Source organism: Astyanax mexicanus, chromosome 13 (assembly GCF_023375975.1).
Source record: "Astyanax mexicanus isolate ESR-SI-001 chromosome 13, AstMex3_surface, whole genome shotgun sequence".
NCBI lineage: Eukaryota > Metazoa > Chordata > Actinopteri > Characiformes > Acestrorhamphidae > Astyanax > Astyanax mexicanus.
Genome location: NC_064420.1, coordinates 46,892,670 through 46,917,241, shown reverse-complemented (window position 1 = coordinate 46,917,241; position 24,572 = coordinate 46,892,670). Strand labels below are relative to the sequence as shown.

Genomic DNA, 24,572 nt, shown 5'->3' with positions numbered 1-24,572 from the left:
AATCTTAACTTTGTTTTTTTTTTGTTCCCCACCCGTTTTTACACAAAGCCACGCCCACGTCTACTGCTATAGGCCAGTGCTTTTACTCCTCTCCTCCTCCAATGCTACCATTGGCTGCAAGTTCATCAATGAAGCAAAATAAGGCGGGGCAACGTCCCCACGCCCCAGCCAATCACAGCACAGAGGGGCGTGGCCCTGCCTGAAAACAGGTGTGAAATAAAAATAACAGCAACAGAAACTTCAGCCGCTGCTCTCAGTCCAGTCCCAGCCTCAGACATGGCTCCGGAGGCGCGCGCTGAGCCGCTCCGTCCGGCAGCAGAACCCGCCGAACCCAGCACGAGCCTCCGGTACCGAGCCTGAAGCAGAACCGCCATGGACAGCCCGAGCGAGAACCCGAGCCGCGCGGCGGAGTACCTGACCGAGCTCAACCGGATCATCGAGACGCAGCAGGAGCTTCTGGCCAAGCAGAGGCTCCGGATCGAGGAGCTGGAGCAGCAGGTCGCCGAGCTGCACACCGAGAACTCGTGCCTGCGGGACCGGTACCAGCGGCACCTGCTCACCTGCAGCCTGCAGCAGCACCACAACACCTCCAGCGGAACCGCGGGGACCGCAGGAACCGGGGGAACCAGCAACGCGCTGGGCTGCATCCAGGAGAACGCCACGCACGACCAGTAAGAACCATTGCGCACCATGTGTGTCATGCGCGTGCCATTACGCAGCTCTGCCAATCACGCCATCAATCACCAATCACCAATTAACGCGTTAATTAAGCTGCTCGTGCAATTATATCAATGCTCTTAAAGCTATTGTTCACTTATTAAATGTAAATGTATTAAATTCATTCTAGAATTTGATCAGTAATGCAGTCACAGCATTAGTGCAATCATGTCAATTATTACGCAATCGCTTATGCAAATATGAAAAAAATATTGTGCAATCATATTAGTGCAATTAACTCAAATAACACAGTCAGGCTAGTATTGCATAGTGCAATTACAGCAATTGTTCACTTATTAAATGCAAAGTACTCAAATTATAATTTGATCAGATAAACACTGCAATCATATTAGTGCAATCATGTAAATTATTATGCAATCACATTTTTTTAATATGCAAATAAAAAATATGGCAATAGTGCAATCATATTAGTGCATTTAACTCAATTAACGCAGTCAGGTTAGTTTTGCATATTGTAATTATATTAATGCTCTTATAGCAGTTGTTCAGTTATTAAATGTAAATCATTCATTTTATAATTTGATCAGTAATGCAGTCAGATAAACACTGTAATCATATTAGTGCAATCATGTCAGTTATTATGCATTATGCATTATTATTATAATTGACCTCAGCCAACAACTCCCTTATGCAAATAAAAAAAAGGTAAATGGTGCAATTGTGTTAGTACAATTAACTCAATTAATGCATTTAGGTTAGTATTTCATATTGCAATTATATTAATGCAGTTTTTCATAGCAGTAGTTTAATTATTGAATCATGCAATTCATGTGAAGAGGGCAATTAAGTACGGTAAGCTGCTAGGGATGCATGATGATGGAATTATATCAGAATCTATCAGAAATTTCTTATTAGAAACCTTTGATTTTATTTTTGTATTAAGTTGGTTTAAAGCTAAAATCTGTGCAGCTCTATAATCTATTCATGCTGTTATTGTATTAGTACAATCATGTCATTTATTATGCAATCGTTCATTATAATTCACCCTAGCCAAGAATTCACTTATGCAAATATATATAAAAAATGATATGCTAATAGTGCAGTCAAATTAGTACAATTAACTAAATTAATACAACCAGGTTAGTATTGCATAATGCAATTATATTAATGCAGCTGTTTTCATAGCAGTAGTTAAATTATTGAATCATGCAATGGCAATTAAGTAAGCTGATAGGAATACATGATAGTGGCAAATATATCGGCATTGGCCAATAAAGCTTTTTTTAATTTATAGGTAAATTCTAGATATTTCAATATGAGCAAAATCTAAACAAATTTCTCATTAGAAACATTTTATTTTATAGTTTGTTTGCTAAAATGTAAGGTATATTAATGCTACATGTATTACTGAAGTTATATCGCAGTGTCTAGTCTCACTGTAAATTTTAAATATATATATATTGATATTAGCAGATACCATAGACTGTATATAGCTGGACAGAGCATCGTCTCTTAAAAGTGAAGCCACCACAGGTCGGGCGCCCCCTGCTGTTCGGCTGCAGAAAGCTGTGTAACCCCACCCATCCCCATAGGTTTCAATGGCAAAACAGACAACTTTCAATCACGTTTTTTACCCCCAATATACTGTAATTCTACCTCCATTATTTAAATGCAGCAGCTAGTGTAACCTCTGCTTATATTGTCAAATTTTTATATCCCCACAGAATTCGGTTTTTAAAACTTTATTCGGCTCTATTCAAAAAAGGTGTGGTTATGGTAAAAGGGCTGCCTATGGGCGGGACCAATAACAGACCGTCAGCTCCGCTCCGCCCCGCTCTGCAGTCTGTGACCGCGAGGCAGCCCTCAGGGGCGGGGTTATTTAAATGAGTAGGCGGTCTCTCCACAGCCTTTCTCCCTCCTCTGGTCTCTGAATCGCCAAAATGGCGGAAGATTTTGGCTTCATTTTCATTGAATGAATGGGAACGGCGACACGGCGTCCATCTTTATATACAGTCTATGGCAGATACCCACTCTTCTGGTGTTAGGGGGGCATTACTAGTGATAAGAAGAGTCTTAATGGGTTTAAACTTGTGCTTTACTTGTGCAATAGCGCTTTTGAGAAATATCTCTTTTGATTACTTACATTATGAGGATTTTGGGTACATTTATAGGTTATAGATCTATTTCAAATATTAGTTTTGTAAAGGAAGTTTTGTTAAAGTTGTCGGTGTATCTCTTTTAAAAGTCTGTTGTTTAGATTCGTCAGCTCCTTTTTCTGATAATAAAGTCTGATTACTTCATATATTGTGTATATATTTTGTGGGACAAAGTGAACCCTATACTAATCAAAGCCTTAATTTAAAGCCTTAGTGTTTTATATTATATGTACTTCTAACAGTACAGTAAGTCACAGACCTATATGAAAGCTCAGTCATGCAAACATATATAAATAAATAGTAATAATACAAAATACCGTGAAATACCATAAAACTGTCAGAATCTTGCAAAATACTGTGATATGTATTTTTGGTCATAACTCCCAGCACTAGTTATAGCCTGATTTTGAAAATGTACCAATATTATTTCTCTGCACCTGCTAAACCAGTTCTTTTTGTAAAATTCAAAGAGACCATGCTGGCCACATCACGTATCCCAACACTTTACCCAACAATTATTTTTTTACTTTACTTTTTTTTTTTGCACCGTTTTTTTTGTTAGTTTCTGCACAAATAGCAGCAAAATCAATAGCTGCAGCAAGCTCATGCACCTCCATGTTTGTATTTAAATCTTTTAGGTAACATACAAGTCACGTGCATGGTGTTTTGTGTGTGTGTGTTTGTGTGGTCACACTTTAAAAGTCCTGTAGTGTGTCCAAGGCTTGTGTGTAGCTTGGAGCTGGTTGTGGGTTTTTGCTGGCTTGCAGGCCTGAGCTGAAGCTGAAGCTGTTATACTGTTTTATACAACAGTTAGTTCTGACCTCACAATCCGATTGGTTGAGAAGTGTTCTAACCGTGCTGATATTTGTGATAACAGCACAGCCTTCTCACACTAAATCTGTATCACTCTGCAGACACGTTGCTGAGTAACGGCATATACAGGTGTTGGACAATGAAACTGAATCACCTGGTTTTAGAGCACAATAATTTATTGTGGTGACGGACAGTTCTGGTGGAAACAGGAGAGTTGAGGTGCACATTGAATTCTGCGTGATTTGATCAGTCGTGGTTTTATGTTTTTTGGATACAATCCGGGTTAGCACCCGAACATGCCTTTCAGACAGCTTCCTCTTACAGCGTCCACAGTTAATCCTGTTGGATGTGGTTGGTTCTTCTTGGTGGTATCTCGCTGACATTACCCTGGATACCGTGGCTCTTGATGCATCACAAAGACTTGCTGTCTTGGTCACAGATGTGACCAAGAAATAAATTTCCAGTAGCCCCGAATCGTTTCGCTCGGTAGGAGAGCCCCCCCTACCGAGGGTTTTTGAGTTCTTGCACCAGGTTTCAGATCTGATGTTAAAACATATCTGGATATATGGCTATTTTTCTAAAAGAAAGGTAACGCAGCTAACCATGTAAACTGTGATGAGATTGTTTCTGATAGCTGGTTAAAAAGACTCGTCTCTGAATCAAAACACAAAATAAAAATATATGTTTAACTTTCCCTGATGTACCTGATCAGCCAATAACTATTTAATTTTCGCATTGCTTTTATTAATTTAGGATTGCAGGATTACTGTAAGCTATAATTAACAAAAATGTATTTAGGTAACCAGTTAGCTAGAAGCTGGATGTTGTGGATCGGCAGAATTTAGTTCTATACTTAGTTTAAATGAGTTTCTTAACCCTGGTCACGTGCCCAGGCATGTTTTTTTTTTTTTTTTTTTTTTCGTGGCGCAAAATTTACAATATAACGGATCATAACAAGTAAGTTATTATAGAACAGGGGTTACCAACACTGTTTTTTATATTACATAACTGATATTCTGCATCTAGAAATAATTTATATTAATATTATATTTATATTGTATGTACTCCTAACTGTACAGTAAGTCACAAACCTATATTAAAACCCAAAAAATATAAATAAAAAAAAAAATAATAATGAGAGAAATATTGTGATATATATTTTTGGTCATATTGCCCAGCACTACTGTCTAAAGCAAAATTCATGCATTTCTGATCTCAGCTGATCTCCATATTGCATCTAGTGTATCTACTGCATATTTAGCAGCAGGAAAACAGATATGATAATAAGAAAAAAATCCTTATTGTCACGACTCTTGAATTCTTGAGCCTCAAAAGCAGGAAGTGATTATTATTAATTTTATACAGGATGAATGGAGTGTCTCGCGGCTGTGATAAAGGTTGTTCAGGACTGTGAGCGGGAGCCGCGGCAGCCGGCAGGCTCGTGGCGGTGTGCAGGTCAGAGATTTAAGATAGTGTTTACAGCCATTTGTCTTCAGCCTGCATACTAATTGAAGCTCTGCAGATACAGCGACTCTGTCCCACAGGGAGAACACAGCAGAACACAGCAGAACACAGGCAAAGCAGCACCACTGGAACCAGACCATTTACATAAACACAGTTCTTTACCTGCTGCTCACAGGAAAGAGAGCAAACAGCAAACTAGCACAACATTATGATGTATGTATATATATATATATATATACATACAGTACAGGCCAAAAGTTTGGATACACTCAATTCAACACATTCAATGTGGTTTCTTTATTTTCATGACTATTTACATTGTAGATTCTCACTGAAGCATCAAAACTATGAATGAACACATGTGGAGTTTTATGTACTTAACAAAAAATTACCTGTCCTCTACAGTCACCGGACCTGAACCCAATATATATATATATATATAGAAATATATCATAATGTTATGCTATAATTATTGTTATTATTATTTATTCTTTGGTTGGTGTGGGCAGTGTCCTGTAGGCAGTGTTCTGTACACAGTGTACTGTGGGCAGTGTCCTTTAGGCGGCATTTTTATGCATAGAGTCCTGTTGAGGGGCGTCCCGTTGGGCGACGTGTGGGCAGTGTCCTGTGGGCAGTGTCCTGTAGGTGGCGTTCTGTAGGCTGCATACTGTGCACAGTGTGCTGTAGCCAGTGTCCTATAGGCAGTGTCATATTTGGCGCCGTCCTGTTGGGTGTCGTCCTGTGGGCGCTGTCCTGTAGGCAGCATCCTTTGTGTAGCGTCCTGTGTGTAGCATCCAGTGTTCAAAGTCCTGTTGCCAACGTCCTGTGGCCGTTTTGTCCTATGGGTGCCATCCTGTTGGTGCATAGTCCTTTGGGCTGAGTCCTGTGGGTAGCGTCCTGTGAATATCGTCCTGTGATCAATAACCTGTGGATATCATCCTGTGAGCAGCATCCTGTAGACGGCGTCCTGTATGCAGCATCCTGCGGGCAGGGTCCTGTAAGCGGTATACTGTTCACAGTGTACTATAGGCAGCATCCTGTAGGCAGCATGCAGCGTTCTGGGGGTGGCATCCTGTGGACAGCATGCTGTAGACAGTGTCCTGTGGGCAGCTACATGTGACAGCGTCCTTTTGGGTGGTGTCCTGTGGACAACGACCTGTGTGCAGCATCTTGTGGGCAGCGTATATACATCATTTTACGATCAATATGATCAGTATTTATACATTATATGAAAATAACAAATATATGATAGAAATATTTGACAGCATGGCAGTATTGACATGATGCAATACTGATGACGACTGTCTCGACATGGCTGAATTAATTTGATTGCATTATTGACATAACTGCATTAGAATAATTGCATTATTGATCTAATTGCATTATTTACGCAATTCCATTAAATGGAAATGTGCAGCAGAATCATGTCCGGATAAAGTCAGTAATTAATCTCTAACCACATTAATAATCAGGTTATAGAGGACGTCTGTACTGTGCTTTAATAAACACACGTCAGGGTGATGCTGGGCAGCAGGATCATGTTAGGAGGTAAAGATGAGGTCAAAAGGTCAAACCTTCATATCGATGTTCAGCCAATAGCAGCGCTCCATAAATCCACTCAATTAAATTTAACCTGAGATCAAATCAGGGTCAAATCAGGGTCACTGGGTCACTGATGCAGTGTTTGATAAGAACCCCATGATAAAAATGAAGCACTCTAAATGAAAAATGCATAATCGGCTCAGTCTGAACATCAAGAGTCTTGTCTCACTTTAGTGTCATTATGATGTGGTCTTGGCTCAGTCTTAATATCATGGCTCAATCTTAGCTCAGTCTTGTCTCACTTGAATGTCATTATGATTTGGTCTTGGCGCTCAGTCTTGGCATCGTGACTCAGCTTTGTCTCAGTCTTGTTTCACTTGAATATCATTATAAGTTGGTCTTGGTTCAGTCTTGGCATTATGACTCAGTCTTGGCTCAGTTTGTCTCACTTGAATGTCATTATGAGTTGGTCTTAGCGCTCAGTCTTGGCATCATGACTCAGTCTTGTCTCAGTCTTGTTTCACTTGAATGTAATTATGACTTGGTCTTGGCTCAGTCTTAACATCATGACTCAATCTTGTCCTACTTGAATGTCATGCTCAGTCATGCTCATCTTTGCTCGGTCATGTCTGCCTTGTCTTACCTGAATGTCATTTTGACTTTTTTTTTGGCTCAGTCTTAACATCATGACTTAGTCTTGGTTCAGTCTTGTCTACCTTGAGTGTCAATATGACTTGGTCTTTGCTAAGTCATGTCTCACTTAAATGTTATTATGACTTGGTCTTGGCTCACTCTAAACATCATAACTCTCGTGTCTCAGTCTGGTCTCATGTAAATGTCATGACTTTTTGGTCAGTCTGAAAATTATGAACTTATGACTGTCTTGTCTCACATGCATTTTATGATAACTTGGTCTTGGCTTAGTCTTGACTCACATGAATGTCATTATGACGTGGTCTTGGCTCAGTCTGAACATCATGACTTTGTCTCAGTATTGTTTTGTCTTGAAATGTATAATGACTTGATCTTGGCTCAGTTTCGACATCATGGTTCAATCTTAACTTGGCTCAGTTTGACTCACTTCAATGTCATTATGGCTTGGTTATGGCTCAGTCTTTATATAATTACTTAGTCATGTCTCACTTAAATGTCATTACGACTTAGTCTTGGCTCAGTCTGAACATAATGAATCAGTCTTGTCTCAGTCTTGACATCATGGTGCAGTCTTGTCTCAGTCTTGTATTTCTTGAATTTCATTTTAATTTGGTCTTGGCTTAGTTTTAATATCATGAATCAGTCGTGTCTCCCTTGAATTTTGTTACAGCTTGGTCTTGTCTCAGTCTGGACATCCTCACTCAGTCTTGTCTCACTTGGATATCATTATGATGTAATCGTGGCTCAGTCTTGACACCATGGCTCAGTCTTGTCTCACTTGAATGTCATTATGACTTGGTCTTGGCTCAGTCCTGACATCATTACTCAATCCTGTCTCTCTTGAATGTCATTATGACTTGGTCTTGGCTCAGTCTTGTCTCACTTGAATGTCATAATGACTTGATCTTGGATCATTGTGAACGTCATGACTCAGTCTTGTCTCGCTCTTGTTTCACTTAAGTCTCATTATTACTTGATCTTGGTTTAGTCTGAACATCATGAATCAGTCTTGTCTCAGTCTTGACATCATGGTGAAGTCTTAGCTCAGTCTTGTCTCACTTCAGTGTCATTATGACTTGGTCTTGGCTCAGTCGTGACATCATGACTCAGTCTTGTCTCACTTGAATGTCATTATGACTTGGTCTTGGCTTAGTCTCAATATCATGTCTCATTCTTGTCTTATTTGAATATCAGTATGATTGTGGTCTTGGCTCAATCTTGATGTCAGGACTCAGTCTTGTCTCAGTCTTGTCTGTTTTGAATGTCTTGAATGACTTGGTCTTGGCTCAGTCTTGTTTTACTTGATTTTCATCACAGCTTAGTCTTGTCTCAGTCTGGACATCATGACCCAGTCTTGTCTCACTTAAATTTCTTTACAACTTAGTCTTGTCTCAGTCTTGTCTCACTTGATTTATCTTTGCTCAGTTTTGACATCATGACTCAGTCTTTTCTCAGTCTTGTATCTCTTGAATTTCATTACAGCTTGGTCTTGTCTCAGTCTGGACATCATGACTCAGTCTTGTCTCATTTGAATTTCTTTACAACTTAGTCCTGTCTCAGTCTTGTCTTACTTGATTTACCTTTGCTCAGTTTTGACATCATGACTCATTCTTTTTTCAGTATTGTATCTCGAATGTCATTATGACTTGGTCTTGTCTCAGTCTTGTCTCACTTGATTTGTCTTTGCTCAGTGTTGACATCATGACTCAGTCTTGTATCTCGAATGTCATTATGATTTGGTCTTGTCTCAGTCTTGACATCATGACTCAGTCTTGTCTCACTTGAATTTCTTTACAACTTAGTCTTGTCTCAGTCTTGTCTCACTTGATTTATCTTTGCTCAGTTTTGACATCATGACTCAGTCTTTTCTCAGTCTTGTTTTACTTGAATTTCATTACAGCTTGGTCTGGTCTCAGTCTGGACGTCATGACTCAGTCTTGTCTCACTTGAATTTCTTTACAACTTAGTCCTGTCTCAGTCTTGTCTCACTTCATTTATCTTTGCTCAGTTTTGACATCATGACTCAGTCGTTTCTCAGTCTTGTATCTCTTGAATTTCATTACAGCTTGGTCTTGTCTCAGTCTGGACATCACGACTCAGTCTTGTCTCAGTTTTGACTTGTTCTTTGCTCAAATAATCTTCGCCACAATCTATATTATCGAAGCAGAGTCCTGTTTATTATTTATGTAGCAGTCTTAAAGGCCTATAAAACTGTAAATTGGTGATTTATTGGTTTGAAACCCCTGTTTTTATAGATGTATTAAGGCTGAATTGATAAAAGTTTTTTGTTTAAAGCAGGTTTGTAGGAGATGGTTAGAGTCTGGTTAGAGTTGTGGAGCTGATCTGTTTTATTTATGGCGACTCTGAGTTTATCGATATCGCTGAGCACTGCTCACTGCACTCCTCCGTTTTTCTGATGATGCGGGCCGTGGGCGGAGGGGCGGGTCTTCAGAGCTCCGGTCATTTTTCTAGTAGATTTAAGCTGGAGGTGCTGAGAGAACCAGCGTGAAAAGTGCTCTACACCATCAAATATTGATGGATGCTACCGCGTACAGCACAGTGGCATACTAAACCCTGCTTCCATAATGCAGAGAACTCATGCGAATATAACTCACTTTACTCTGGTAAAAGCTGTCCCTGAGCATGCTGGGAGTCTGCAAATTTAATCCTGCAGCCAGACAGATCATCGTGTCGAGATCATCATCTGAGTGAAAAGTGGAGATTTGATTTTTCTCCAAACTCTTCCTTTAAATGCACTTGTTGTATGGGGTATATCTCTATTTTATGTCATTTTTCATTCAGTCTTGTCTCAATCCTGTCTTATTTGACGTCACAACGTTATCTTGTCTTCCCTTCTTTGTTATCTTACTTAAGTAGAAATGTTGGTTAAGTAGAAATGTGCATTTCCACACTCAGGTTTGCCAGGTATAGAACACAACAACAGGCAAACTATACTAAACTTTACTGCAGCCATTAAAACGGGCGGGCTGGCTGTTTTTCTGCGTGAACATGTAATCACTGAGCTTCAGTAAGGTTGATGACCATAGCTAGGTAATTTATCACCACCACTAGTGTAGTAGAGATGAAAAAAAAAGTGATTTTACCAAATTGAAAACTTCTGGAATATGATCAAGAGGAAGTTGGATATCACAAGCCATCAAACCACCAAACTGAACTGCTTGAATTTTTGCACCCGGAGTAAAGGTTATCCAAAAAAAATAAAGTTACCCAAAAGCAGTGTGTAAGACTGGTGGAGGAAAACATGATACCAAGATGCATGAAAACTGTGATTAAAAACTAGGGTTATTCCACCAAATATTGATTTCTGAACTCAACTTAAACTTTATAAATGTGAACTTGTTTTTTTTTTTTTGCATTATTTGAGGTCTGAAAGATCTTTTTTTTGTTTTGTTATTTCAGCCATTTCTCATTTTCTGTAAATAAATGCTCTAAATGAGAATATTTTTATTTGTAATTTGAGAGAAATGTTGTCTGTAGTTTAAAGAATAAAACAACAATGTTCATTTTACTCAAACATAAACCTATAAATAGCAAAATCAGAGGAACTGATTCAGGCCTGGCCTCATATTTTTATTCCAGAGCTGTATATATATTTACTAATTAGCTACAGACTCATCTTTGCTTGCCACTGTGTGTCAATCTGGCAACCCTTGTGAGCTTGGCGTCTGGGGAAGCATACTCTAGCCAGTGTTTGGAAATTGGACTCCTAGAGCCGTTTCACACAATCGCTCACATTTATTACTGATTGTTCCTTTAATATCATTTGTCTGTTAAAGTCATAACTCATTCTTGTCTCAGTCTTATCTCTCAAAATGCCATTATGACTGTCTTGTTTCAGTCTTATCTCAGTTTTGACATCAATATGATGCAGTCTTGTCTTTTTATGCAAGGTTCACATGACACAACTCACAAATTACACTATTTCTCACTGTGGGAAATCACAGACTCACCTCACAGCTTTCCACAAACACATTTATCACAAGAACACACCAGAACTAAATGCACATGAGAACTAGAGAAGCCATGCCAGAGAATCTCTATAGAGGAGAATACGCACTTGAAGTGAGTCCAAATTTAATGGGTTTATATGAAGCAACTGAGCAAAATCAGAAAAAAAGAGTTTTATACTGAAGAATGTACTTATGTACCTCAAACATCATTTTTTATCATTTTAAACTCCAGTTATAAACCTTTTAAACATGCTCTTCCTTTATCTCCAGGATCAGCTCGCCAACCAACCAATCAGTTAACAGTAGTGATGTCTTAGGAATGCTAGTGCTTTACAGTCTTCTGTAGATAAACTGAAATATACAGGCATGTGTTCTTTGTTTTTTGTGAAGTACATTATTCTACTTTCTAAAATTAAAGAAATACTCAGAACAAGTAAATCATTATTATTTGTTTTATACTTTTTTTGTTGCTTTTAGTGGAGTTATGTATCATAACTAAGTTTTGGAAGTTGATCCACGCCCTCAACAGGGAGAGAAAAAGTGGTCAGAATCTCCATAAACAGCTCTAGTAAAGCAGGAGATGTGTTTTGAACACGTGGTTCTCTCTTTCTCTCTACATCAGGGGTGTCCAAACTTTTTTTGTTGGGGGCCAGAAGGAGAAATATATTAGAAGTCACGGGCCACAGACTCTATAATAAAACAAATAATGAAATATACCACTTTAAATAATACATTTTTCTGATTACTTTCATTTACACACCATTTTACTTGACTTACTATCTTTATCTTTGACAGTGTTGTGTAAACTAAGATTTTTCAAATTTATGTTTCATTTCATGATGTCTCTTAATATTAAACTCCTTAATTACGGCAACTTTTAGACTCTTTGGCCCGTTTTTCTGCGCTAGAAATGCACACCCTCTCCGCTTTTAGACTCTTTTGCCCTGTTTTTCAGCGCTAGAAATGCGCACCCTCTCCGCTTTTAGACTCTTTGGCCCGTTTTTCTGTGCTAGAAATGCGCACTCTCTCCGCTTTTAGACTCTTTTGCCCTGTTTTTCAGCACTAGAAATGCGCACCCTCTCCGCTTTTAGACTCTTTGGCCCGTTTTTCTGTGCTAGAAATGCGCACCCTCTCTGCTTTTAGACTCTTTTGCCCTGTTTTTCAGCGCTAGAAATGCGCACCCTCTCCGCTTTTAGACTCTTTGGCCCGTTTTTCTGCGCTAGAAATGCGCACCCTCTCCGCTTTTAGACTCTTTTGCCCCATTTTTCTGCGCTAGAAATGCGCACTCTCTCCGCTTTTAGACTCTTTGACCCGTTTTTCTGCGCTAGAAATGCGCACCCTCTCCGCTTTCAGACTCTTTGGCCCGTTTTTCTGCGCTAGAAATGTGCACCCTCTCCGCTTTTAGACTCTTTTGCCCCGTTTTCAGAGCTAGAAATGCGCACTCTCTCCGCTTTTAGACTCTTTTGCCCCGTTTTCAGCGCTAGAAATGCGCACCCTCTCCGCTTTTAGACTCTTTGGCCCATTTTTCTGCGCTAGAAATGCGCACTCTCTCCGCTTTTAGACTCTTTTGCCCCGTTTTCAGCGCTAGAAATGCGCACTCTCTCCGCTTTTAGACTCTTTTGCCCTGTTTTTCAGCGCTAGAAATGCGCACCCTCTCCGCTTTTAGACTCTTTGGCCCGTTTTTCTGCGCTAGAAATGCGCACCCTCTCCGCTTTTAGACTCTTTGACCCGTTTTTCTGCGCTAGAAATGCTCACCCTCTCCGCTTTCAGACTCTTTGGCCCGTTTTTCTGCGCTAGAAATGTGCACCCTCTCCGCTTTTAGACTCTTTTGCCCCGTTTTCAGAGCTAGAAATGCGCACTCTCTCCGCTTTTAGACTCTTTGACCCGTTTTTCTGCGCTAGAAATGCGCACCCTCTCCGCTTTTAGACTCTTTTGCCCCGTTTTCAGCGCTAGAAATGCGCACTCTCTCCGCTTTCAGACTCTTTGGCCCGTTTTTCTGCGCTAGAAATGTGCACCCTCTCCGCTTTTAGACTCTTTTGCCCCGTTTTCAGCGCTAGAAATGCGCACCCTCTCCGCTTTCAGACTCTTTGGCCCGTTTCTGACACCTAGCGTTCAAACTTTGAATCTCACATTATAAAAACCTGCTTAACAGCGGGCCAACTTTTATTCTATTTCTAAAATACCTCGCGGGCCCCTCCAAAAAAGAAAATGATCCGCAAATGGCCTGCGGGCCGTAGTTTGGACACCCCTGCTCTACATGATCCCATTGGCTGTTGGCAGCCGCTGCTCCTGACTCCCAGTCGTTGACTGGGTCAGATATCTAGCATGCCAGATATTTGCCCGGCATCTGGGCTGCAACGATAAGTCAATATATATTTTTATATAGATTTACATGTTTAAACTAAATTCAGATATTTAAATGGTATTTAAATCTCATGTTCTGCTGTTTCTATCGTTTTTAGAGATGGCAGAAATAATCGTTGACTAATCGACTAATCGAAAAAAATAATTGTCAGATTAGTTGACTAGCAAAATAATTATTAGTTGCAGCCCTGGTCGGAGATCAAGTCACCTCTATATTGACATCACTGTGACTCATTTTTGGACTTTTATGATTTTTTTTTGTATGACTGCAAAAAAAGTCATAAAGTCTGCTTTTATTGGTGGAGGAAAGAAATGAAGGGTTGTAGAGAGTCGAGCCTTAGTTAAGTGTTTTGACTCTGTATAAAATAAAAAATAAAGGAAAGAACTCATTAGTGTCGTTCAGTTCCATTCACCCCGGCCCACACTACCCACACTGCTCACACTCCAGTCAAAATATTACACTAATTAAGGAGAAATCTTTAACTCTTCTTTAGCCAGAGCACATAACAGTACGCAAATACGATTAAAACACTGGATAGAAATAAGTCTTGTGACGTTGCAGAATCTCTCTACAAATATTAGAGTGTGTGAGCTTTTTTATCAGTGTCCAGGCGGTGTATTCTTTATTCCTTCAATAAAACTTCAGTAAAACTGAGTCACAGTTTAGGTCTTTGCACCTCCTGTGATTTTCTCTTTTTTTCTCCCGTTTCTGTTCTGCAGTTCTTGGTTACAGAGTGTTTTGTATCTGGGAAGTCACTGGAGTAAAGTGCATAGTGCACCAAAAATAGCCCTGCTCAGCCATCACACAGGAATGTGTTTGGGTTCCCTGATGGAACAGATAAGACAATGTAGCGAACATCTGCTTCAGGATCCGTGTCATGCCCTCATCTCTCTCTCTCTCTATTTCTCTCTATTTCTCTCTCTCTCTCACTCTCTCTATTTCTTTCTATATATTTGTCTATTTCTCTATCTCATTCTTTCTCTCTTTCTGTCTCATTCTCTCTCTCTCTCTCTCTCATTCATTCTTTCTTTCTCTCTGTCTCATTTTCTCTCTCTCTGTCTCATTCTTTCTCTCTGTCCTTCTCTGTTTCTCTCTCTCTATTTCTCTCTCTCATTCTTTCGCTCTCTCTCTCATTCGCTTTCTCTCTTTCATTCTTTCTCTCTCTCTCTCTCATTTTTTCTCTCTCTTTCATTCTTTCTTTCTCTCTGTCTCATTATTTCTCTCTCTCTGTCTCATTCTTTCTCTCTCTCTATTTCTCTCTCCATTATTTTTCTCTGCCTCATTCTCTCTTTCTCTCCCTGTCTCATTCTTTCTCTCTCTGTGTCTCACTTTTTATCTCTCTCTCTCATTTTCTTTAGCTCTCTCTTTCTCTCATTCTTTCTCTTTGTCTCATTCTCTCTCTTTTTCTGTCTCTCTCTCTCGCTCTCTTTCTCTCTCTGTCTCTTTGTCTCTCTCTTATTCTCTCTCTCTCTTTCTTTCTCTATCTCTCTGTTTATTGGTATGTTTTTTTATGTATTTAGCTCTTGTGATTTCATGATTTTCTGTTTTTAAATAATGATTTTAATGGTTGAGATACCAACAAGTGACTTTAACATATTATAACATGGTTTGGTTATAATAAAGTCTCTCTCTCTCTTTCTCTCTCTCTCTCTCTCTTTCTCTCTCTCTCTCTCTCTTGATGTTGTTTTAGTGAACTTCCTCAGTCGAGTTTTTTAGAGATTAGGGAAATCAATCAAAGCTTTAATTGATTTGCAGTTTTTAAGTCTAAAGTCAAGCTTGTCCAGAATAATGAGAAAAGGAAGCAGTGACATTTCCAACTTCACAGAGCTTTACGCTCTCTATTAATAACATCCACAATTCATCACACAGAAACTGTGATTGATGAATGTCTGTGTGCAGTGTGTGGTTGGTGATTCGCAGGCTGCAGTTTGGGAGCTGGCCTCTGGTTGTTCTGGCAAAGCCCAGGAGAAGGTCTAATTACAGGGCTGATGAGGGCTTTTAACTGCGGCAGATTGCAGTTCTTGTAAAGGGTCCTCGGAGGAGTTTGGAAGGAAGGAAGTTGGCACATTTGGAAAGTTTTTGAAGCCATTTAGTCGTGAAGGTTTTGTTGTGTTATTTTTTGTCAGTTACACTTGGGCGCCTTCTATTTAAGCCAATATAATCAGAGGTGGTATATAAAAGTACTGTAAAATTGTAATTAAGTAAAAGTACCTTTACTCTGCTAAAATTCTACTCAAGTAAAAGTAAAAGTACCCATCAAAAAATCTACTCGAGTAAAAGTAAAAAAGTACTCAATTTAAAATGTACTTTGAGTAAAAGTTACATAGTCACTTTTAATTATTTCATACAAAAAATCTTTAAAATCTTTTATAATTCCAAATAATAATTTGGATCTTTCAGGCAGTATTTGTTCAGACCAGCCCATAAAACATTTTCAAAAACAAGTGGCATAGATTTCTATGATCCATTTTTTTTTTCTTTACTGTTAAAAAGCTAAAAAGTTATGGTCATATATGTGACTATAAACTGTATTTATATAGTTTTACAGTTCGTTATTATTTTTTAACTTGCCATTGCTGTGCTTTAACTGCTATTTACATGTTTTTCTTACATTTTAGCAGATTGTTTAAAGTTCCCAATAAAAACGTAAGGAATTATCATTAAAAACATAAAAAAATACTAATTATTTTTTAATACTAATTTAATTTTTTACTCAGTAATGGGGAGTTTTCCAGTGTAGTGAAGTAAGTTACTCGTGTCAAAATTAACTTGATTAAACGTAAAATTACCTATTTTAAAATCTACTTTAAAAATTACAAATTACTCATAAAATATATTTAATTACAGTAATGTGAGTAAATGTAATTCGTCACTTTCCACCTCTGGCCATAATACATTCAAGGGTTGTACTCTCTTCCAAGTGCTATACAGGGGTTGGGCAATGAAACTGAAACACCTGGTTTTAAAGCACAATAATTGATTGTGGTGACGAACAGTTCTGGTGGAAACAGGAGAGTTGAGGTGCACATTGAATTCTGCCGTGATTTGATCAGCCGTGGTTTTATGTTTTTTGGATACAATCCGGGTTAGCACCCGAACATCCCTTTCAGACAGCTTCCTCTTACAGCGTCCACAGTTAATCCTGTTGGATGTGGTTGGTCCTTCTTGGTGGTTATGCTGACATTACCCTGGATACCGTGGCTCTTGATGCATCACAAAGACTTGCTGTCTTGGTCACAGATGCTCCAGCAAGACGTGCACCAACAATTTGTCCTCTTTTGAACTCTGGTATGTCACCCATAATGTTGTGTGCATTGCAATATTTAGAGCAGAACTGTGCTCTTACTCTGCTAATTGAACCTTCACACTCTGCTCTTACTGGTGCAATGTCCAATTAATGAAGATTGGCCACCAGGCTGCTCCAATTTAGCCATGAAACCTCCCACACTAAAATGACAGGTGTTTCAATTTCATTGTCCAACCCCTGTAGATTGGTGTTACAATACTGGTTCCTGCCTTTAAACAGCATGAAAAAGTATCAGAAATATCAGAAATTGAGATTCAGCCATGTGTTCGCAGTTCCCGGCTGGATATACAGCGAGTGCAGTGTTTGGGTCTTGAAGTCGAAATTTCAGAACTCACCGAAGTGCACTGTCCAGGGAGCACAGAGCCAATTGAGATGCAGCTGGAGTTTTATACCAGCTACCAGAGGCAGATCTAACCAAACTGCATCAAACTGCAGAGATCTGACACTGATGAAACAGTCGGGTCTCATATTGTAATCGATGTCATTGCACTTTACTCTGTTAATTATTTAATTATTTATGACCATTAGCAACATCTACTGCACTGCTCCGTTTACAGAAAGATCCTTACCTTGTATAGGTAGGTTTTTTTTTTTTTTTATATATAGCCTTATATATTTTCTATTCTTCTGTGTTTTGATTTGTCTGAGTATGTTTCTTATTGTATTGTGTTGTTGCTGCTGGATGCCTAAATTTCCTTCGGGATAAATAAAGTATCTATCTATCTATCTATCTATCTATCTATCTATCTATCTATCTATCTATCTATCTATCTATCTATCTATCTATCTATCTATCTATCTATCTATCTATCTATCTATCTATCTATTGTCATATCATCATGTTTTAATTGTAGTTTTACATTAAATCCCTGAGGAAACACTTTTGTTTTCCTATTCAACAATCATAACAATGTTACATATGACAGATATTTCCAAATAAACAATTATCCCACCCCACCCACCAGACAACCACCTCCACCCACCCGATACCCACTTCCACACCCCACCCCACACCAACACCAACACCAACCCACACATTGGCATTAGTCCACAAAAAAAATGATAATAAATAAGATGCAAAGAAAAACACAGAGCAGAGCCAGCTTATTAATTAAATTACAGATCCAGAATTAAACTGCATAATAGCAACTTCATTTTAGTTATCAGTTACAGATACTGTCCTGGATTTTAGATAAGTTATAAAATCTCGCCAATATTCATGAAACAGTTTAGATTTTTTCCTCATGTTGAAAAGGATTCTTTCTGGTGGGATATAGGAGGACAGCTCTTTTAGCCACAGCGAGAAATTAGGAGGTTCAGGTGATTTCCATTTGATGGTAATAAATTTTTTTTTGCAGCCAGGAGTGCCATCTTAATAAACCTAAGGTTCCTCCCTTCCTGATCTTGAAGTATAGATTCATCTCCTAGCAAAACAAGTCTGGGTGACAGAGGTAAATCCACTTTAGTGACCTCCAAGATAATATTTAGAACTGCCCTCCAGTACTCCTCCAGATTTGGACAAGACCACAGCATGTGTAATAGAGTTCCAACGCCCACTTTACATCTGGGGCAGTATATTGAGCAGTCATTATTCATGTGGTGGAGCCTTTCAGGAGTAAAATATATTCGATGAATGATATTAAACTGAATTAACTTGTGGCGACTATTAAAGGAGAAGGATTGTGCATTCTCACAGATATTCCCCCACACATCATCATCGATTATACACGCCAAATCCTTTTCCCACCTAAGTTTAACCATAGAGACAGGATCTTTTAGGAGTTCGGATAGCCTTCCGTAAACATAGGAGATAAAACCTCTAGAGTCCTGCCTACCTGTTATCACCTCATCTAAAGGAAGAGGCAGTAGAGGTAACAAACGGCCCCCTAGCTGTGCAACAATATAGTGTCTCACCTGCAGATACTTAAAAAAACGTTTGGCAGGAAGAAGGTATTTTTGCCGTAGTTGTTCAAATGACATAAGCACACCCTCCTCACACAAATCTCCAAAGGTTTCAATACCCCTTTCATACCAAAGTTTCGTTAACCCATCTCTCAGAACAGGTGGTAAAGAGGGATTAGTTTTGTACACATTTGAGCATCTTTCTAATGTCTGCCCAAGCTTTACATGTGCATTTAATAAATGGATTGTCAATTGCCTTTTGTATATAATTTAGGGGAATAAATGGTAAAGTTGCTAAGGCAATGTTTTCACTATATGACTCTTCAATTTGCTGCCATGCAGGTGATTGGTCCAGGTGTGCTTGCCAAATCCACATAGCTCTAGCTTGAGCTGCACAATAGAACAAATAAAAATCAGGTAACTGTAACCCTCCCCCATTGTATGACCTGGACAGAGTTTTTAATTTGATTCTAGGCACTTTTCCATTCCATATAAATCTGCTGATTAATCCGTTTAACTCTTTAAAGAATGATTTTGGCACAGTTATAGGAAGCGTTTGAAACAAATATAAGAATTTTGGCAACACATTCATTTTGATAGAATTTACGTGGCCAATCAAAGAGATAGGGAGTAATTTCCATCTATCCAAGTCTTTCTCAACTTTTTTTAGCAAGGGGATATAATTTAGTTTAAAAAATTGTGTCAGGTCATTGGATATTTGCAAGCCAAGGTACGTAAATTTACTTGAGTTCCACATGAAGGGAGTATTACTATACTGACTTTGTATGGTAGCAGAATTAAGAGGCACAACTACACTTTTGCTCATATTGACTTTGTACCCAGATACTGTTCCAAAGTCTTGAAGTAGATTAATTAAGGCAGGAAGGGAGGAGTTTAGACTAGTGAGAAATAAAATTAAATCATCTGCATATAATGAGATAGTGTGCTGAAGGTGTTCAACATGGAAGCCTACAATAGAGGAATGCGACCTAATAGCTATAGCTAACGGCTCAATGGCTAAGGCAAACAACAGGGGTGAAGCACAACATCCTTGTCTTGTACCTCTTGATAGAGAAAATTGTTCAGATATTTCACTATTAGTTTGTACAGCTGCCATTGGACTATGATACAGCATCTTAATTAAATTTAGGAATTTAGGACCAAAATTCATCTTCTGAAGGAAGGAAAATAAGTAGGGCCATTCAATACGGTCGAAAGCCTTTTCGGCATCCAACGAAACGGCTACAACCGGTAATGAAATTCGGCTGTTTGGCAGAGTAAATAATATTCAAAAGTCTACGGACATTATCAGTTGAAGAGCGATTTAAAATAAAACCCGTTTGGTCTATATGAACCAACTGTGGTACGACCTGCTCAAGCCTTAGGGCAATAATTTTAGCAAATATCTTATAGTCTGTGGCCAGTAGTGAGATGGGTCTATAGGATCCGCATAAGTTAGTGTCCATTCCAGGTTTGGGTAATAGAGTTATCAGTGCCTGATTTAGAGAATCTGGTAGCTTTTGCTCCCTTATCGCACAATCGAACATATTCATTAAGGGGTCAATTAATTTGGATAAGAAGGCTTTAAAAAAAATCAACCGAAAAACCATCAAGACCAGATGATTTACCTACAGATAACTTAGCAATAGCTTGTTTCAGCTCATCCTGTGAAATATCAGCCTCCAGACTCTCCTTACTATCCTCAGAGATTGTTGGGATGTCAAGTCCATCCAGAAATTCTGCTATTTTAACATCGTCCACCCCTTGTGATGTATATAAAGATTTATAAAACTGTTTAAATTCCTTAATAATATTATTATTGCTAGTACGAATCGTTGTAATTAGTCTAGCAGATTCCTCTTTCCGGATCTGCCATGCTAGCAGTTTTCCAACCTTATCCCCATGTTCATAATAAAGCTGTTTAGTCCTAAGTAAAGTATGTTCTGCTTCACGGGTGATCAACACATCATATTCTAATTTTAGGGTATCTAATTCTCGAGAAACCGATTCTTCCTTGGTTTGTTGGTATTTAAGTTCAAGCATTTTCATATTATTTTCCAAAGTTTTCATTTGCTTTTCATTGTTTTTTTTCCTTCCAGAAGAAAAGGAGATAGTTTGGCCCCTTAAAAAAGCTTTCAGTGACTCCCATATAACCATAGGTGAAGCTGAGCCAATATTTAGCCTTAAAAACACATCAATATTTGTATTTAGAAATTTCATAAAATCTGAATCATTAAGTAGATGGTTATTAAAACGCCATCGTTTAAAACCCTGAACCTTATCTGAGGTCCTAATAGTCATTTGTAAAGGGGAGTGATCTGAGAGGGTTCTTGGTAAATACTCACAAGAATCTACTAAATATTCACGTCCTTTAGGTATTAGAAAAAAATCAATCCTTGAGAAGCTTTTATGAACATGGGAATAAAAGGAGAAATCATTTTGCGATCCATGGAGAGATCTCCATATGTCAACTAGCTGCATGTCTGCCATTTGGAGTTTTAGAGCCTTAGCTGCTTGGGTTACAGTAACTGATTTGGAGACTGACCTATCTACTGGGTCCAAAACCAAGTTAAAGTCACCTCCAATAACTAACTCATTCGATGGATAGGACAGTTTGAAAAAAAGATGATGAAAAAAATGAGGATCATCCTGCTTAGGCCCATATATGTTTACTATTGCCACTATAACATATCTCCCTGAGCGGTCCTTTTCAACACTGTGTAACTTAAATGGCACCCTTCTATTTATCAATATAACCACCCCTCTCGACTGAGAGTTAAAAGATGAAAAGTATGTTTGCCCCTGCCATTGACGCGCCAGTTTAAGATGTTCAGTGTCACTCAGATGAGTCTCCTGAAGCAAAGCTATATCTATGTTACGCTTCTTTAGAGACAGAACCACCTTTTTCCTCTTAAGAGTCTCATTAATACCATTTACATTCCAGGACAAGTATGTATATTTAACCAGATTTACCATTTACCTAGAATCCAAATAAGTTGTTTGCCAGACCCAGCGCTCTGAAGTAATAATGCAAAATAAAATAACATCTTACAAAACCAATGTAAAAAAATAAGGCATTAATTGCCCCCCTCCCCAAACACTCCCCAAATGAAGTGTAACCCCCAACTATGCATGCGAAACGTTGTATAAGCAACAAATACAACTTCAAGCTCTAACAGCCCACTTGAAAGTTTAGATTAGAGAGAGTAAGTCCTCAGAACTAAGTAAAAATGTAATTTTTCCGTGCCTACCAAAATCCGCTAGTCCTTTTCAAATAAACAGAGAACACCTACTAAGCAGTCAGTCCCCGTTATTGCATGATGGTCTCTAGGTCCACACATCAGGGGAGGCGAGCACCGCTGGATGATGAGATTTCAGATAGGCTTCGGCCGTCTCTTTCGAGCTGAAGGAGCGGGTGCCCTCCGGGAGAACAACCCTGAGTGTGGCAGGGTATTGCATGCTGTAAGCGATGCCGTGATCCCTGAGCTGCTTTCGGAGGGATATAAAGGATTTCTTCTTTCGGTAGAGAACAGTAGACATGTCGCGGAAGATCATGATGCTCGAGTTACCGTAGGTGAGTTCCTTCTTCACCCGCGCAGCAGCGAGGATCTTTACCGTGTCCGTGTAGCGCAGCAGTCGGATCACAATAGCCCGCGGTCGCTCATGTTCAGCGGGTCGGCACTGCAAGGTGCGGTGTGCTCGCTCCACTTCAAACGGCCGATCTTGCTCTAGTCCGAGTATTTTGGGCAGCCATTCCTCCACGAATAGAACCGCATCTTTCCCCTCGACTCCCTCTGGAAAGCCGACCAGGCGTAAATTATTTCGTCTAGAGCGATTTTCTAAGTCGTCAACTTTGTCTTTGAGCGCGTTCAATTCACTCTCCGTGCGAGTTTTAGCATCCGCGCCATCTTGGCGTAGATCCACCACAGCAGTTTCAAAATCACTCTGCCGCTTTTCAAACTCACTCAATTGCTGTCTTATCTCCTGACAGTCGTTGATAACTTTCTCCACCGACCCTTTTATTTCGTTCAGGTGGCCCTCGAGCAGATCTTTAAGTCTCCTGAAGCCCCTTTCCATTTCAGCCTGAAACCACGCGGGTGGAGTGTCAGGAGAAGTTGCTGGGACTAGCATAGCTTCGTCCGCGCTGGTTTCTTTCTTGTTCTCCGGAATTTTCTTTGGAGGCATCTTAAAGTATTCTTCCAAAGTAGGCTGAAGTTCTTCAGAAAAGCTTTGGAGAGACTAAAATAGCGCTTACTCGTCTCTAAAGTAGTTTAGACTGAAAAAAAGGATTTTGCTGTGGGAGCTACGCTTTTCGCGTTGTTTCCTCACGCCGCCATAACCGGAAGCCCCCGAGGAAACACTTTATGTTATCAATAAAGACATTGGGCCTAGAGCTGCACGATATTGGAAAACAAAATTATATTGCAAATGTTCTTTTTTCGACAATATATATCGCAATATATTTTCTCCCCAGTTTACATGGCCAATCACCCAACCCACTCATTAGGACTCCCCCTATTACATCTAAAGTCAGCCACTGCTTCTTTTCGAGCTGCTGCTGATGCAGCATTACCGAGTAGCATCACAGAGCTAACGCTCGGAGGAAAGCGCAGCGACTCGGTTCTGATACATCAGCTCACAGACGCCCTGTGCTGCGGACATCACTCTAGGAGTGATGTGGGGAGATAGCGCCATATACCCACCCGGAGGGAGCAGGGCCAATTTTGCTCCCTCTGAGCGCCGGCAACTTGATGGCAAAGCTGCATGAGTGGGGTTTGAACCTGCGACCTCCCGCTCATAGTGGCAGCGCTTTAGACCGCTGGACCCCATATATGGCAATATTAAACAATGCAGGGCCCGTGACATCACCAGCCCTGCCCCCACCTCCTTACTCTTCTCAGGCAGCAGCAGCCTGTCACTCACGCAGACACAGAGACAGAGCTGTGTATCTACGCAAATTGCTATGATGATGCTTAAACGATATACTGTGCAGTCGTAATTGGGCCCTATTGTACACCCTGTGCAAGGATGGATGATCACAAGCCATCAAACCAAACTGAACTGCTTGAATTTCTGCACCAGGAGTAAAGTAGCATAAAGTTATCCAAAAGCAGTGTGTAAGACTGGTGGAGGAGAACATGATGCCAAGATGCATGAAAAAAACTGTGAATAAAAAACAGAGTTATTCCACCAAATATTGATTTCTGAACTCTTAAAACTTTATGAATATGATCTTTTTGTTTTCTTTGCATTATTTGAGGTCTGAAAGCTCTGCGTCTTTTTTTTTTTTTTTTGTTATTTCAGCCATTTCTCATTTTCTGCAAAGACAATAAATGCTCTCTGATCAAAATATTCCAAATATTTTTATTAGGAATTTGGGAGAAATGTTGTCTGTAGTTTATAGATTTTAACAACAATGTTCATTTTACTCAAACATAAACCTATAAATAGCAAAATCAGAGAAACTGATTCAGAAACTGAAGTCATTTTTTTCCAGAGCTGTATTTTCACACCCCCAGTCCTGAGTGTTCTGTTCGCTGTATAAAATTCTCCAGAGTGTATAAAATGTAATATACACTACCAGAACAAATCCAAATACATTTTAATAGACTTTTAGAGTATCCTCTCAGATCTGCAGTTAATATATTCAGGATTTAAGGTGGATATGTATGGAATAGAGCGATCCAACCTCCACTTAAACCATCAAATCTCTGCAATAA

At 39.4% G+C, this 24,572-nt stretch overlaps 1 protein-coding gene across 5 annotated transcripts in view; it reads left to right on the top strand.

Annotated features, from left to right (window-relative positions):
* Positions 1-258: 258 nt before the first annotated feature.
* Positions 259-24,572, top strand: part of LOC103026485 (IQ motif and SEC7 domain-containing protein 1) — a 296,017-nt gene continuing 271,703 nt past the window's right edge. For all 5 annotated transcript variants that reach the window (XR_007423895.1, XR_007423896.1, XR_002650850.2 and 2 more), the window contains exon 1: positions 259-671. Coding sequence is in view for 2 of the 5 variants with exons in the window: in XM_022676789.2 (XP_022532510.2) it covers positions 373-671 (299 nt within the window). In the remaining 3 variants the exon portion in view is untranslated. The remainder of the gene's footprint in view (positions 672-24,572) is intronic.